The sequence below is a fragment of the Micromys minutus genome (genome assembly GCF_963924665.1).
Source record: "Micromys minutus genome assembly, chromosome: 30".
NCBI classification, from domain to species: domain Eukaryota; kingdom Metazoa; phylum Chordata; class Mammalia; order Rodentia; family Muridae; genus Micromys; species Micromys minutus.
This window is the reverse complement of record NC_137965.1, coordinates 16463039-16479426: the sequence shown is the minus strand read 5'-3', so window position 1 is coordinate 16479426 and position 16388 is coordinate 16463039. Positions and strand designations below refer to the sequence as shown.

The 16388-nt window shown below is 41.4% G+C and overlaps 1 protein-coding gene across 1 annotated transcript in view; it reads left to right on the top strand.

Moving 5' to 3' along the window:
* Nucleotides 1–1477: 1477 nt before the first annotated feature.
* Nucleotides 1478–16388, top strand: part of NOX3 (NADPH oxidase 3) — a gene marked incomplete at both ends in the record, with an annotated part of 57230 nt that continues 42319 nt past the window's right edge. The window contains 6 exons of the mRNA XM_080941636.1: nt 1478–1525; nt 2105–2200; nt 2315–2425; nt 3688–3772; nt 11828–11973; nt 14452–14633. Coding sequence (XP_080797762.1) covers nt 1478–1525; nt 2105–2200; nt 2315–2425; nt 3688–3772; nt 11828–11973; nt 14452–14633 — 668 coding nt within the window. The remainder of the gene's footprint in view (nt 1526–2104; nt 2201–2314; nt 2426–3687; nt 3773–11827; nt 11974–14451; nt 14634–16388) is intronic.

Genomic DNA, 16388 nt, shown 5'->3' with positions numbered 1-16388 from the left:
TATAAATGCTAAGGTTAGAACCACCGTCGAATCTCTAACATTCCTTTACCAATTGCTTCATTTGACTTTCTCCCCAGAGATGTGCACAATACTCACGGCATCTCCGTCGTAAAGTCAACGTGCAAGTTAATTGGACAATAAATATTCAAAAGTTCTTAACTGCATGCCTCGGTAAATGCAAGTAAACAGAAGTTCAGTTATTACACTTATTAGGCTTTTAATTTTTTAAAAATTCCTTCATCATGACTAAATAAACCAGCCTTACAAATACACATACATCATGGGCAGTTCTCCAAATGATTCAAAGCTCTTTTAGTTATCCAAAAATCTTTTACCTTAATTAATTTATGTATATGGATTTTTACCTGCCTGTATGCCTATGTGCCATCGTGTGTCTGGTGCCCTCAGAAGCCAGAAAAGGGTGTCTGATCCCCTGAGAATGGGCTTATAAACTGCTGTGAGCCACCATGTGGCTGCTGGGAACTAGATCTGGGTCCTCTGGAAGAGCAGCAAGTGCTCTTAACTGCTGGGCCACCTTTCCAGCCCTCTATCAAATTCTTAATGAAAATATAAACTGCCAGAACTAGCCAGAAAATGGTTTCAGTTGAGAATGGTTTGTCTGAGAATCACAGTCGCCATATTTAATAACCATGAGTTACATTAAAAAAATCAGAGAATGGCAAGCCTTACTTGGATCTCCAAAGTATGTGTGATCCAGGTTGGGGAAGAATCCTCATCTCAACAGTCACACATATACACATACGTATACACACATACACACACACACACACACACATACACACACACACATACACACACACCATGCACACACACACAATACACATATTCATGTGCATACATATATACACACAGAAGTACATTTTATACTTTCAACATATTTTTAAGCTTACGAGAGTTTTCCTGTCTGGGAAATTTAGAATTTTTCCCACAATATTCTGAAAATTGGTTCAGTCTATCTGTACTTAGCTCTGGCTCTCAGTCTTTTGGGGAGGATTTTTGTCTTTGTTTTTGTGTTTGTTTTTGTTTGGTTTGGTTTTTGTTTTGTTTTGTTGAGAGACTTAGAATAAGCAGTGTGAGAAAAATCAGGTGAAAATTCTTTGAATTACTCAGGACCCATCAGAAATCAGGTAATTTCTCAAATTTGCACACAGACTTATTATCATTCTGACCATAATCATGTAGAGGGTGAATGGGGCGTGGGCATGAAGACATTTAATGAAATGATTTTTTTTTCCCCTTTGAATTCTTTGAAGAAGGGAATCATCAGACAGAGACTCATATTTACCTTGGCCATGAAGCGTGTCAGCTTGTTGATGTGCTCTTGGCACCAAGTCCTTGATTAGAAATTCCTTGAGAGCTGCTCCTAACAGGTGCCCCAAGTCGAAGGGAACTGTTCCCTAAACACACACCCCAGAGGCGCAAATGAACAGAAGGGATTAACGTCGGAAGAAGAGTCATGCCGGTGTGCTGGGTGTTAAACGAGGGTGTGTCCTTTGTGGTTGCTGTGAGTATATCCCTCTTCTTACTTGGCTTTAAGAGTTCCCCATTCTTAGAATGACAAGTCTACAACGGTTAAAGTTTGGAGCTATTACTTTAGATATGAGACTAAAGAACTTGTTAGCAAACATTCGTTGGATATATTCAACTTGCCCTTACAGAACCATGCAAAGTTGTTTTCCAATTCAGTTCATTTTTAAGTGTTCTCAAGATCAAGCTGTTTGTTTTGCACGGTATATGAGTGTACCTGTCTTCCAAATGGAGTCTTTGAATCAGCCCGTGAAACTGTCATTTGTCTGGGGCCCTTTAACGACGCCCCACCTCTTCACACCATGGTCAATTCCTGTTGGCTAAGAAGATTCTGTGTTTGCCGGCAAACACTTTGAAGTTGACTGCATTTATTTAAAATAACTTATTTTGTAATCCCTGCTGAAATCTAATCTGTAAGAAATAAACGCACGGAGTGATTCTGAGGAATACTGACAGCCTCTGCATTTCATTTGAAAAGAAGTTGAGCCCCGAATGATCCTGAGTGGTCAAGGGATGGTCCGCAGCACTGCTCTTATCCCTTTTCTCTCCACCCTAGCTCTCCTGGCTGGCAGTAAACGTCTATCTGTTTATCGACACATTCTGCTGGTATGCTGAAGAAGAGGCTTTCTTTTATACACGAGTTATTCTTGGGGTAAGTAGATTTAATGACAATCTGTTATTGTTTCAGAAAAGAAAATGCATTCTAGTTTCCCAAGCTTTGATGTCTTCACCGTTCTCCCTTTTTCTATTTCTAACTTATGGACAGTCCGCATTGGCATGGGCCCGGGCATCTGCCGTGTGCCTGAATTTTAACTGCATGCTAATTCTGTTACCTGTCAGTCGAAACTTCATTTCCCTGGTGAGAGGAACAAGCATGGTAAGTAACAAAAGTATTTTAAGCCAGCTCAGTTTTTGTCAGTCTGCAACAGAACACTGGAAAGACGGCCTAGCAGGTAGGAAGGTTTGCCTGCAAGTCTTGGGGTCTGAGTTCAAATTTGCCAGAGTCCATGTAAAAAGTAGTATGTACTTGTGTGTATCTGTGACACCAGCATGGTTAAAGGTCAGAAGCAGGAGGATCACCAGGGATGAGCTGGCCTTTATCTCAAGGAAAGAGCAGAAGGCGATAAAGCTGGAGACCTGGTATTCTCTGGCTTGGATTGTATGTATACGTATGTACATACGCTAAATATGCATACCCCAATGCTTACACACACACACACACACACACACGCACACGCACACGCACACACACACACACACACACATACACATTTTAAAAGTGTGATTGAAACATGTATTTTCCTACGAGACTCCCAGGAACTGTGCTTACACTAGTTAAAACTAGAGACCAGTACATCTAATTTAACTTCCTTTTTTTTTTTTTTTTTTTTTTTTTTTTTGTCACTGACTTTCTAAAGGAATCTAGGCTCAACTTTTTCCCACATGGAGATGCAAGGGTTATGACTATTTGAATCACAATCATTTCTGATTGAAGAAGGATAAATAAACCATTGAGGTGAAGGTCACTCTGGAAACATCCCAATTCCTACCATAATCAAAGTCACAAGGTCCAGATTGAACCTGGTGATTTTAACACCGATCAGTGGTATCACCCTTTCTAATCATATTTATTTCACTGCGCTAATTACCACTTGCTGTGTTATCGAAAACAGCGAGCAGAAAAATAAGATTGTCAGTGACCTTTATCAGAAGAAATCTCTTATTGTGGAATGATCACAAAAGAAAATATTAGTTATCGATGCAAAGACTCTGTGTTCAAGTCATTCAAAATGCATGGTTGCTGGTGGCGATTGTTGCTTTTTTATTCTTTATCAATACGCTGACCAAGGCATGACTATAAGGTTTATTTAACTTAGACTTAGAACCAGAGACCTAAGAATTTCCACCTTTGGATTGAGTTGATATTCCAGCAAAACAGCTAAAAAGAAAAAAAAAAATCTCTTGTTTTGCTGTAGTCATCTGCCACTAGCTTTAAGTGTCCCCATTCGAATTCAGTGTCCCCATTCAAAGCAACAGAGAGGTCAGTTGAGCCTGAGTCATGACCTCTTAGGTCTCATGGCATTGTTAGCTCTGTGTCCATTTTCTTAACTCATTCATTCACCTGTTTTGATACTTCAGTGCTGTAAAGGACCATGGAGAAGACAACTAGACAAAAACCTCAAGTTCCACAAACTCGTCGCCTACGGGATAGCTGTTCATTCAGGTGAGTGCTTACAAATCGTCCGACGTCTTTTGCACTGGATAATGTCTAATTTCACAGCTTTTGAAAAACTTCCTCTCAATCTGGCCTTTAGATAAGAGAAACTTTCACCCTCTATCTGAACCAACATTAAACCTTGTATTTACATTTTTTCCCAATTCCTAATCTCTACTCAAATGAATTTTCCCATAATAATCCCTCAGATATCCAAAGAAAGCTGGTCAGAATTCCTTTTGTTTTGTGAATAAGTGGCTTCTTTGTAATGCAGTGATAAGAATCTATTTAAATAACCTTACTATCCATATCATTCAGAACAAAAACCGACTGATAGCCCAAACCTCACTCAACTAATAGGAAAACAGCTACGGCATCCAATGAATGTCCTTACCTATGGAATAATATTGTTCTTTGTGTGGTAAGGATGACTTACTATCTCTAAGCCCTGACACGAGTCATAAAAAGGAACAAAAGAAAAGATTGGTCATGTGGCCTGGGTTGCGTTAGTGGACATAGAAGAGTGTTGAAAGAGATTGTACAATAGTCATAGGGACTGCTACTGTTACCCCTACCTACATTTGCCATTTAAGGAGAAATCAGTATCTCCAAGCAAGGTTAGACACCCAGGAGGAAGGAAAAAAACAAACAAAAGGGGAGGTAGCAATCAACTGGCTTGTGGTTTTGCTGGGGAACAAAGACATTGAAATAAGAGGCTATCGGAAGGATAAAGAGTTATGATTCGGGACTCTCGCTCTCAAACTAATTTCACTCTAAAATATTTTCCTCATTTGTTTTTTATCCTCTCATGCATAAAAAAAATTGCAGAGTAAAAGGAACACTTGAACCAAATGGGAATTTAATTAAGCAACAAGACATGACAGACGGTGCCCACGTGCCAATTAACACAACTCGGGGTGTGGAGTGAGACATGTGGGAAAGACTCTCCCCATTGATTGTCTTAAACACCGGAGCAAACCAACCCAAAATACACTTTGCAGAGGGTCTTTGTGGTTTGTCATATATATATATGACATATATATGTCATAATATATATATATATATTAGCATTAAAAGAAAAATGCTAATGATGAAACATTAAAAGAAAAATGCTAATTAAATGAAACAGCTAGTGATGGGGGTGGGGTGGTGTTAGGGACAAGGCTGGTCTAGGTGTATGTCGAGGGGCCCGAAGTCGTGCAGAATACACCTGTGTATGTAGAGCCTTTGAAAACGAATGGCACTACCAGGAAGTAGACTTCAGCTTGCAAATGGAAGCCATTTCCACAGTTTGAAAGAATCAGAAAGCAGGCTTACATTGCCCGAAGAGCTCTGAGCTCCCTGTGGCAGGTGTCGTCCAGGCACAGGCCAAGAAGCTGCTTGAAAAACTTGTCTAAGAAGGAATTCTAGGACATTCCTGGGCTTGCTTTAAACTCTTCACAATCTCTTATTTTCGAATTAAGAATAGAGCTTGAGCCCTGTGAAGAGGCAAGAAGAATCTTACGACCTTACTGTGCATAGCTTAAAGGCAGAGCCAGACTTTAAAAGAGAGTTGTAACACTATAAAGAAAAAGGGGGGTCATCAGAATTAATCAGAAAGGAGCACAGAGCATATATGGGAACAGGGGTTGTGAAAGGCTTTCTTCTTAAACCTCTGGGTACACATTCTTTCTATGTCCTCATATACCAATAGTGTAAATGTATAGGTAATATACATTGAATGTCTCCCATGAGCAGGGCACCCTAGTAAGACCTATATTATCTTTTGAACGCCCTGTGGTCGGTGCTGTTTCAGGGAACTGTGAAACCGAGTGTGAGCAGTATTTGACTAGGATCATATGACCAGCTTCTTATACATCCCTGCCATTGTTGGGTGTGCGAGCTCAGAGCAGGTGTCTTCATCTGGCTGTGGAATTTTCAAAGCATCCAAAGCCATTTGATTTCTCTACCTCAGTGAATCTCCTTGGCAATCGGCAGAGGACAAGGCCATTCATTTGCTTGCTGTCATGGCCAATAAGGTCAAGTTCATTCCCCAGAGCATGGTGGTGGGTGGACCCACAGCTCTAGCCAAGTTGTTCTCTGTATCCTCATTGGCTTCTCCCCTTGGGGGACAAGAGCAAATGCTCTCAATCTGGGTTGCCACCCCTTTGTATGTTAAATATCACACATCCTGCAGATCAGATATTTACACTGCAATTCATAACAATAGGAAAATTACACTTCTTCCGGTAGCAGTGGAAATCGTTTTATGATCAGGGGGTCACCATACTATAAGGAACTATATTAAAGGGTTGCAGCATCAGGAAGGTTGAGAACCACTGCTCCAAAGTCTGCTATGCCCTTGCTCAGATGTCCCCTCTGCTGAAATTTCCTCTCCTTCATGGTGCTTCCTGGGTGGTTAAGACACCACTATAGCAAGAAGCCACTGTCTAACCACTTGTCCTAGATGCCAGACCTTCCCCTACAAGGCTTATGCCATACTCCATAGCTCAAGGGTGGCGGCCCTCAGTCTCTGAGAGGCTCAGAGGCATGGGATGTCTCTTGCATTTTAGTTACCTGTGTCTCTAACACAAGAAGACTGTAACGGATTTGGCCAAACCAAGGCTAGTGGCATCTAGGCACGTGCATGCATGAGAGGATAGAAGAATTAATTGGAAAGGAACAAGACACAAATGTCCAAGAGTTGTGCAGAGGAAACAGAATTAGGGAGATGAATGTATTCAGGATGATACTAATCATTCAAGATTATACATTCACATTCTGCTGCAAGAAGAGGGGGAAAAAAAAAAACCCAGGATGTTCTTTCTTCATCTTCCCCTCACAAATCTCCAAAGGGCATTAGTATTCTTTCCAACCCATTTCTCTTGAACTGCTAGCTACTCCTCAGCATCTCCTGGGGCTCACCCCAGCAGGGTCAGAGCTGTATCTCCCAGCCAAGTAGCCTCATCCCAGTCCTTCCATGGCAACCAGCCCCAGGGTTGGTTTCCAGCCTGACAAAGGCAGGAAGGTGGAAAGGAAACTCTCTACCTCGTCCAATCCTTGACAAAGCAATTACTGCATTTCACATTAACTAAGAAATGTGGCCGGCAACTGTGCTCTTCAAGAGAGGTGGGGGGGAATGCTAAGCCTGGGCTTCATGGCTACACCTCGCTTCTCTCGTTTTGTCCTTCTGCTGTATTCACGGGGGAGCAGCTGCAGTGTCCCTGGGCTTATTTTATTAGCCTCGCCTATTATGCCCGTTTTGAAATAGCCAACCGGCTTAATAGAGGTGTGTAACCTTGGAAGAAATGCATGCGCGGAGAAGTTTGCATGCCAGCCTCTAATTTCTCATCCGTTCCCCTAGATGGTGAACTGCAGGCTCTAATTGGTCGGATCATTAAAGGATGTAATTAGAAACTGGTGGATGTAGGCTAGGGAGTGGGGGATGGGGGGAGGCAAAACAGTGGTATCTCTAATCAAGGGCATCACCGAAAATGCAGTGCCAGGAGCCCTTCTTCCTGCCTTCCTGCTTGCCTGCGTGTGATAAGCAGGAGCCCCTTCCAACCACTAATAAATTGTGTTCACAGACCTGTAACTCCGTTGGTATAAAAATCGTCGTCTCGCAGCCTTTAGGTTCTTATTAATGTGGACCTTTCCGGGTTCCCTGGTCCATGGCAGACCTCGAAGACCCCAGGAATTGAAAAGCGGTATGCGGAGCCTTGGTTTCCATCTACGGGCGTTGTAAACTATGACCCACACAGTTCTTTCTGCTAATTCTGCAACTGACTGGTGCCTGCCGGATTTCAGAGGTGTGAGGTTACCCTGAGTGTAGCTCCCGCTGAGTGGTGAAAATCAGTCCACAAACATCCATGAGCAGAAGAGGGGCAGGTTGGGAAGACAGGATATGGAATAAAGGTCCTAAGAAAATAATAATGTGGATGTCCCAAGGTAGAGATGGTGCTAAAGGCACACATTCCTTGGGTCCTGACAGCAAATGATCTGAGGTCTAACAAGTTGCTACCAACCGGTTCCTCAGTTCCTCTGAAGGCTCCACCCGGAGTCCTGCCTCATAGGTTCAAATGTAACTGACAGACACGTGGTTCACAGTATCCCAGATGGACTGGTTCTGTACCAGACACAGGGGAGATCAACTCCTAGGTCCTGGTTTCCGTGCACTGCTTAATTAAGGGGTGTCTAACTCCATACCCACTGTCATCTCTGAAGGGTACCAAAACTGGTCCTCTCCCAAGATTCCCCTCAATTATACCTTCTTTGATCTCCAGGAGGGAAACTAAGAGCAAAAGAGAGACATAAAAGGCACTTTCTCTGGGCAACTGGATCTAATTGTAGCCTTTTTTTTTCTTCTTGTCTGGTTCTCAGTAAAAGTTCCTTATTTGAACTCAGAAGTCCGCAGACCCGTAAAACGCACATGTGCGGCATTGCCAACATAACTGGTCTCTTTAAAAGTACTTGGGTGAGAAAATAGAAAGGAAGACCCACTTACAGCTCGGATTATTGGGGAGACTGCCGGGGAGAGGTGGCTTGCACTTGTGCAAATATGAAGTGGTGTATAGCATGCAAAGTCCACAGGGGCACTCAAAGGGCTTGTTCTCAGTGAGTGACATTGGTTTCACTGAGAGACTGAAGACCACCCATTTAATCTACTGTGGAGTTTTGGGAACAGATTAAACTATGAATTTCACATCTGCAGATCCCCTGTGAATGAAAAGTGTTTTCAGTATATTTTTTTCAGAATCTACCCATTTTAAAGATGAGAAAATAGAGTCAGAAAAAATTAGGTGATTAAGGAGCATCCACCTTGCTATTCCTCCTGCTAGATACCAGCATCCAGTCTAACACCATGAAAATATCTCAATGGCTGAGAAGGAGAGAATGCAAACACAGCAGTATCTTAAACCCATTTCAGAAATAGCTATGGCCATAGCACAAAAGCTTGATGGTTAGTATTAAAAAGAATAAGACATAAAAAAGAAAAAATATGATGTCTGAAATGCAACAAAAGCAATACCTCTCCTGTTATTTACCAGGTCCCAGCAGCCCTAGGTTTAACAGCATCTATATTTCTCATTTTTAGCCATGATCAAATCTAAGAGGAAAATAGAGTGCCTACCCAACCAAAATGCTCTTCGATAGCCCTGAGCATCCCTGAGATAACTAAGATATTACACATCTAACCTATACTCTGTGAAGCAAGAGCAATCTGGAAAGGACTGAAGAAACATTTATTATATAAACCTTAAAGCACAAGGCAGCTACAGGTAACAGAGTTCTAGCTTAGTCCCTCAGAGGTGTTCTCTGGAGGGGCAGCTTAGGTTTCCTCCCCCAGTGACATTGTCAGTGCAGAAGGAGGGGAGGTGGCTCTCAGTCCCAAGTCCTCAATTCCACACAGTGATCCAGGTGAGCTCCGTCAGATCCTCATGTGGAAGCCGGAATCAGATTGAGATCAGCAGCTCATCACAAGGGAGAGGAGGGTTATAAAAGCAGGCGAAGACAAAGAGAATTTGTTCATTGTTTTCTGCCTCACTGTGAGGTATAGATGGTGCATTGGTAAATCAGTCCTATAATAGAAAATGAAAATTAGTCTCTAATTCTGTGAGATGGGAATGCCCCTTGTCCCCGTCTCATGGAGGGAGAATCTTTTTATTACTATTTTATTTCTAGTTCATCTTGTATTCAGCCACTTTGGTGAGAGTTTTTATCAGCTGCATGAGCTCCTTGGTAGAATTTGGGGAGTTGGATATGTAACCCTTCATATCATTCGTGAATAGCAATAGTTTGGCTTCTCTCTTTCCAATTTGAATCACCTTGACCTCCTTTAGTTGTCTTATTGCTCTGGCTGGAACTTCGAGTACGATATGGACTAGATGTGAAGAGAGCGGACACCTTCATTAGGCCGTGTTTGGTTGAGGTTCTGGGAAGGACTGTTTCTCTCTGAAGAGAGTTGAGGACTTGGGGAAGGATCAGGGAGAGGCTTTGGGGGAGGGGAACTAAAGTCAGGGTGTAAATATGAAAGAATCAATAAAAAGGGACAAAGGAAATAAAGAAAATGCTTCTAAATAATAGATGGCAATGTGCAGCTATAACCGCTGTCACAAAAATCGGCAGCAATATTCTCAAAGGTTCTGTGTGTGCGCACACCTCCACGCATGCGTGTGCACTCGGAGGCCAGGCGTTGGCATCAGCTGTCTGCCTCGGTGGTTTTCTAACGGCTCAGCCTGTAGCTCACTATGGTTTTAGGATGGACTGACTGGCCTGTGACTCCCAAGTGTCTGCCTCTTTCCTTTCCACCTCTGCCTCACCCAGGACTGAGGTTATAAACCTGCACTACTGGTGATAAGTGTTGGAGACAGAACTCAAGTCTCTCTGCTTAAGTGCAAGCCCTGACCGACTGAACTGTCTCTCCATCCTCAGCCTTCTCAGGGGCTGCTTGACCATATCTGCCCTACATTTTTCCACACCTCTGATCACAGAGGACAACCATGGAGGATGCTGTAACACAGCCACAACATGTCTATCCTACATACATGTTAGCCATCTGTACACGGTACATGTGTGTATACACATAGTAGCCAACACAGCTACTTCTTCCCACTGCAGATGCAGAAGAACTTCGGGGAAAATAACTATATCCTGAGAAACGAGTCCTTTGTTCACACTCCAGTCCGATCCCAATGGTGTGTGTCAACTGGCCAGCCATCTGGGTATCCATGGAGATGACATGACTTCTGGCTTCCCAACCGAGTTTGCAAGCTAGGAAAGAGCAGAACGAAGCAGAATCTCTGGGCCAGATCATACGGTGTCCTTGAATTTGTCCTTGTTATCTAAAATTTAAACATATTAACTCTCAGACTTAGACAGCACTCTTTCCTTAAGAGGACAGAAAGAATATGCTTGGTTCCACAAATGCTGGTTCATTTTAATGTGCCGGATGATTCTGGAATAATCATCTATATAAATGTGTGTATAGTCATATAAATACATATATATGTATATACCCATATACATATATATACTTGCATGCATACTATGTAAATGTGTGTATAGTCATATAAGTGTATATATATGTATATGCCCATATACATGTATATATATACATACATGCATGCATACATATATATGTTAAAATATATGAAGAGAAAAACAAAAAACATTTCTGGAAAATGTAAAGAAAATATATCCCTGGCATTAACCTGTGTGTCAAATAAACATATATTGCTGTGTATGGTGAATGGTATTCTAGAATAATTCCTCCTGACTTCTTTAGGAAGCTTCATATTCTATATTTGTCATATACCATCTTTCCTTAAGAGTTATATTGTCTATATTATAGCACGCTATATTATATTGTATATTGTCTAAGATTACAGTAATGCTATGATGAAGTACTGTGGCCAGAAAAGCAAGTTGAGGAGGAAGGGGTTTATTTGTCTCCATCCCTGAAGGAAGCCAGGGCAGGAGCGCAAACAGGGCAGGAGCCTGGAAGCAGGAGCTGATGCAGATGCCTCTGAGGGGTGCTGCTCCCTGGCTTGTTCCTCATAACTTGCTCATTACAGAACCCAGCTTGCATTCATACAGAAACCAGGACCGCCATCCCAGAAGCGGCTCCACTCACAATGGGGACAGGCCCTCTTGTGTTGATCACTAATTAAGAGAATACCCTACAGACTGGCCTACAGCCTGACCTGATGGAGCCATTTTCTCAGATGAGGCCCCTCCTCTCTGATGATGCTAGTTTGTGTCAAGTTGACATAAAACTAGCCAGCACAATAGCCATGTCCTGATATCATGTCTTACATCACTTCCAAAGTGATTAGAAATTTAAAATTAAATCATGAATTGTGATTACTTTATTTGTTAATATAATTAAAATACATTATAGTAAGTCATACACCATATGCTCCACTCCATTCAAGACACTGGGAAAGATGCTCAAATAAATCACTTACTTTTCCTTGTAGACTGCCAAAACCAGAGCAGAGAAACTTAAGGTATCAGCACAGTGTTTTCAATGAACTGAAAAGATGTCTCTGAAACAGCCTATGTCCCTTGTCCCCTCATCCTCAGCTATTCACATCGTGGCACACTTGTTCAACCTGGAGCGTTATCACCTGGGTCAGGCCAAGGATGCTGAAGGGCTGCTGGCTGCACTTTCCAGACTTGGCAGTGCCCCAAATGAGAGCTACCTTAATCCAGTCCGCACCTTGCATACGGTGAGTTAGTCCTTGCATGTTAACCAGTCTCGCTTCTGCAGAACCCCTTCTCTTCCCATCCCTCTATCAAGAGCAATAGATTTCAAAAGTTTTACATAAAAGAGCTGAAGAAAAGAGGTTCCTGCCAAATGCTAATATCAATTTCACCTTTCTGTTCTGGCAGCTAGTTTTCCAGCCACTCGTGTGACTGGAAGGATCTGAGCAAAGAGAAAAACATGCTCTGCTTAATTAATTTATAGTGAATTATCTGTGATATTTTAGGAATGTAAAAAACCTGTTCACACCTTAATAGTATGGATTTTTAAAGCAACACCTGATCAGATTTCCTTCACTGATGTTAGATTCATAAACCCAGAAATGATAGATTGGAGGCTTCGTTTTCCACCTGCAAATTGTTTTCTGGGTCTGTTCTCTGTGCCTAGTTTTCTGGCACAAATGTGAACAGCTGTTTTGCCAAACCATACACTGACTGAAGATCATTTCAAAAAGACAACTACATGGCTTGTGAGACCATCAATGCTGACGTCTAGGTGCACAGAGCAGCAATGTCTCTGGGAAAAAAAGTACAATCAGCCACAGCATTCAATCCTTAGAGGTAAAGACTTTCCTTGAGCCACACGTGTGCCTCTTTTATTGGTTCATCTAAATATCTTCCATAGACTACCATATTGGAATACAGACCTTATATATTTTTAATCTATTTTCTAAGGAAAGTCTCAAGGCCACACACCCCATCAAAAGAAATCTTTTGATTCTCTGCCTGTTATTAACTAGGCCCTTCCTATAAGTAATGGTTCTGCTCATTTTGTGTTTCGTAGAGAAGGAAAATTCAGATTCTATTTATGAGGAGATTCTTCCAAGTCAAAAATCTTGACTTCCTCATGAAGGCGTACAATATCTGGCCATTAATAAACTGAACTCCCTTTTCTTAACTGACATCAATTAGAAGCACAGATTTCATAGCTACAAATCAAAACTGCAGATGCCCTAAGCATGCAGAGATGTGCTTAATACCATTTCGTTGAATCTTGGGATTTATCTGGCCACCTGTTTAGATCTACATTCTGTCCCCCACCCCAACTAAAGCTTGACAAAATTCACTGCTCACAAGACACCCAAGAATAAATTTCAACATCTTGAAGAAACTATGCAATAAATAGTATTTATTATAAATAACCTTTAAAGCAATTTAACAAGCTAATTAAGCTACTTCAAACACAGTTGTTTCAAAAATTTTAGAAGCAATATACTGTGTTAGTACTAATTAAGCTCAGAAGCCCCTCTAATTTGGGTATTTGGAGAGATGATTACCAATAACTTGAAGCATACATTAAAGCAATTCATAAGTAATGCAATGGGGTTGCTTTAGACAACTCCTGGCAACTCAGACCAGTCTGCAAATGCATTGCAGGGAAATGAGGAGAAATAGCCTTTAATAGTCAAAACAGAATGATTTGAAATTAACACACCCTGTGCTGTAAATCGACTTCTAAAGTGCCTGACTGTACTTATAAAGCAAATATTTTAAATGTTCTACGTGTAACCTCTTTCAATTTTATTCCACTCTTCTCTTCTGTGAAGAGAAGAAAATAAACAATGGAAGAAGTCCCTGTCCAAATTACTTCCAGATCTCAAAGCAGCCTAAATTAATGAGGTTTTACTGACAAAAGATATAGTGTGAGTTTATTGAGCTGGTAGTTGGCTCAGAGATAGGAACACGGGGTATGAATACTAATGGGTAGGCAAGGATATGGGAACTCACAATAAAAACAAAATGCTCTGCAATTAATATTCTAAGAGGCTGTTTAACTGTCCCTTGCACTCAGGGGTCGGAATCACGTTCATTAGAGAGCACCAATCAGATAAGTATAGCTGTACCCTTATTGATCACAGAAGCTTTACCAAGCCTTATTCCAAGGACCCCTGAGGTTATGTGAAGGAAATGCAAGTCATGGTCCTTCCAATTAAAAAGCCAGAGCAAGGCATAGCCACCAAAGGGACAAGCGCATACAGCTGCTTTATTAGGAGTGCCCCTAAGGAACCTCTCCTCCCCACCCCAAAAGTGTTTATTAATGTTAAGATGCAATTAAGCATGGTGAGCCACAACTTTTAATCTTAAAAAAATGTAAAAACTCCTATCTGAGTTTATTCTGCAGCATTGTTCTTCCAGTGCTCTCTAGTACCGGTTCAAAACTGTAGCTTTTCCAAGAAAATTAACTCATGCAAAATGAAAGCTTGTGCTTCATCGCGTGGCATTTTATAAATTTTGAACAAAGTAAATATTCATGGTGAAACATGGGTAGGGGGAGGGAGGAAGAATTTCCACAGCTAGTTTCTTGAAGTGTATCTGGACTTTGGTGATGTCCTGTGTGTTGGCACGAAACATCCCAAATCACTCTTTGTTTGGAGCCTCTAATACTTATCCTAAAAATGCAAAACTCCAAAATATTAATTTGGCGGTCCTCTGTGGTCTTCTAGGGTACAACCACTGAGCTATTAATGACAGTCTCAGGGATTACTGGCCTGGTGATGTCTCTAGCTTTGATCTTGATTGTGACCTCCTCAACTGAGTTCATCAGACGGTCCTCTTATGAGCTATTCTGGTACACACACCACATCTTCATCTTCCTCTTCATCAGTCTGGCCATCCACGGAGGCGGGTAAGCCTGTTTTATAATTAGGGTGTTCAGATCCAGGTCTCTGTGTACAGATTCCCTAACTATTGTGAGTATAGCATCTGTGAACATGGCGGGGCAAACATTTGGAGAATAGAATATCAGGTTTGTTGAGGACATGCCAGAGAGTGGCACAGCTAACTGGTATGGCTGCTCTGCTTTTATCTTTGTGAGGAGTTTTCACACTCATTTCCACAATGGCTGTACCACTTACAAGCCCGCCAGCAGTGAAGGAAGGATCCCTTTCCCTGAATCCTCACCAACATTTCTTGCTGGTTGTTTTCTCAGTCTTAGCCCATTCTGACAGGCATATGGTGAAATATCAGGGTGGTTCTAATTTGCATCTCTCCATTAAACATGTCGAAGGCTTTGAGATATTCCTTATCTGTTTTTATTTCTTATTTTGAGATTTCTCTGTTCAGATACATAGCCCCCCCTTTTTAAATTGGGTTGTTTGTTTTATTTACTCTGGCCTTTGAATCCTTTGTATCACGTAGGCATTAATTCACTATCAAATGTACAGATAGTAAACATTCTCTCCTTCTCTGTAGATTTTATCTTCTCCATATTCTTTCCTTTGCTGGGCAGAGCATCTTAGTTTGGTCTTAGGGCTTTGCTTTTTTTTTTTGTTTGTTTGGTTGTTTGGTTGTTTGGTTAGTTGGTTGGGTTTTGTTTGTTTAAGTCCATTTTGTCAATGGTTGGCCTTGCTTCTGTAGTAAAAGAAGTGCCATTTAGAAAGTTCTTCCCACTTCCCATTACATCTTGTAGAATTCTGCCTATGTTTTCAGTTTCACACTGAGATTGTTCATCCACTTGAAGTTGATATTCATGCGGGGTAGTACATACTGGCCCAATTTCATTCTTCTACATGTAGACACCCACTTCTCCCAGCATCCTTTGTTGAAGATACCGAATGTTCACCACTGTGCATTGTGGCATCTTTGTCAGATGTGAGGTGGCTGTGATTGTGTGCAGTTTTGTCTGAGCCTCCTATTCCCTTCTACCACCTACGTGTCAGCTTTTATGCCCATGCCATACCGCTTCTATTACCATGTCTCTGTAACATAGTTTGAAATGTGCTGTGGCAACCCCCTTACCCCAGCAGTGTTCTTTTTGATCAGCATTGCTTTGATGAGCCAGAGTTTTTGTTGTTATTACTGTTGTTGTTCTGTGCTTCCATGTGAATTTTAGGATTTTTTTTTCCTGCTTCTGTGAATAGGGTCATGAAAAGTTTGAGTAGATTTGTGCTGAACCTAAAAAACTACGGTTGCCATCTTCACAGCATTAATTCTACCCACCTGTGAACATAAGAGATCTTCGTGTTTTCTAGTGTCTTCTTCTGGTTCTTTCTTCAGAGATTTAAAATTCTTGCCGTAGGTTGTTTACCTCCTTGGTTTGGTTTATTCCTACACATCTTTGATACTATTGCTAATAGGGCTTTTATAATCTCGTTCTCGGCTTCTTTGCTGTTAGAATATAGTAAGACTACTAATTTTTGTAAGTTGACTTAAGAAATCTTAGTGTGATCTTCTTTTAACATGGAAAGTATTTCTGTAATCCCCCAAACCCACATTTTCTGCACTCACACCCTGGGTATTGAACCACAAGTCCATCCCAATGGCCCGTAACTTGGCTGAAGTTCAGATTTTTATACCCAAATAATATTTCACAAGGAGAATGGTTGAGTAATTTCAACCTTGCTAAAAGGCTTATTTGGAGATAAAAACATATTTAATCTTC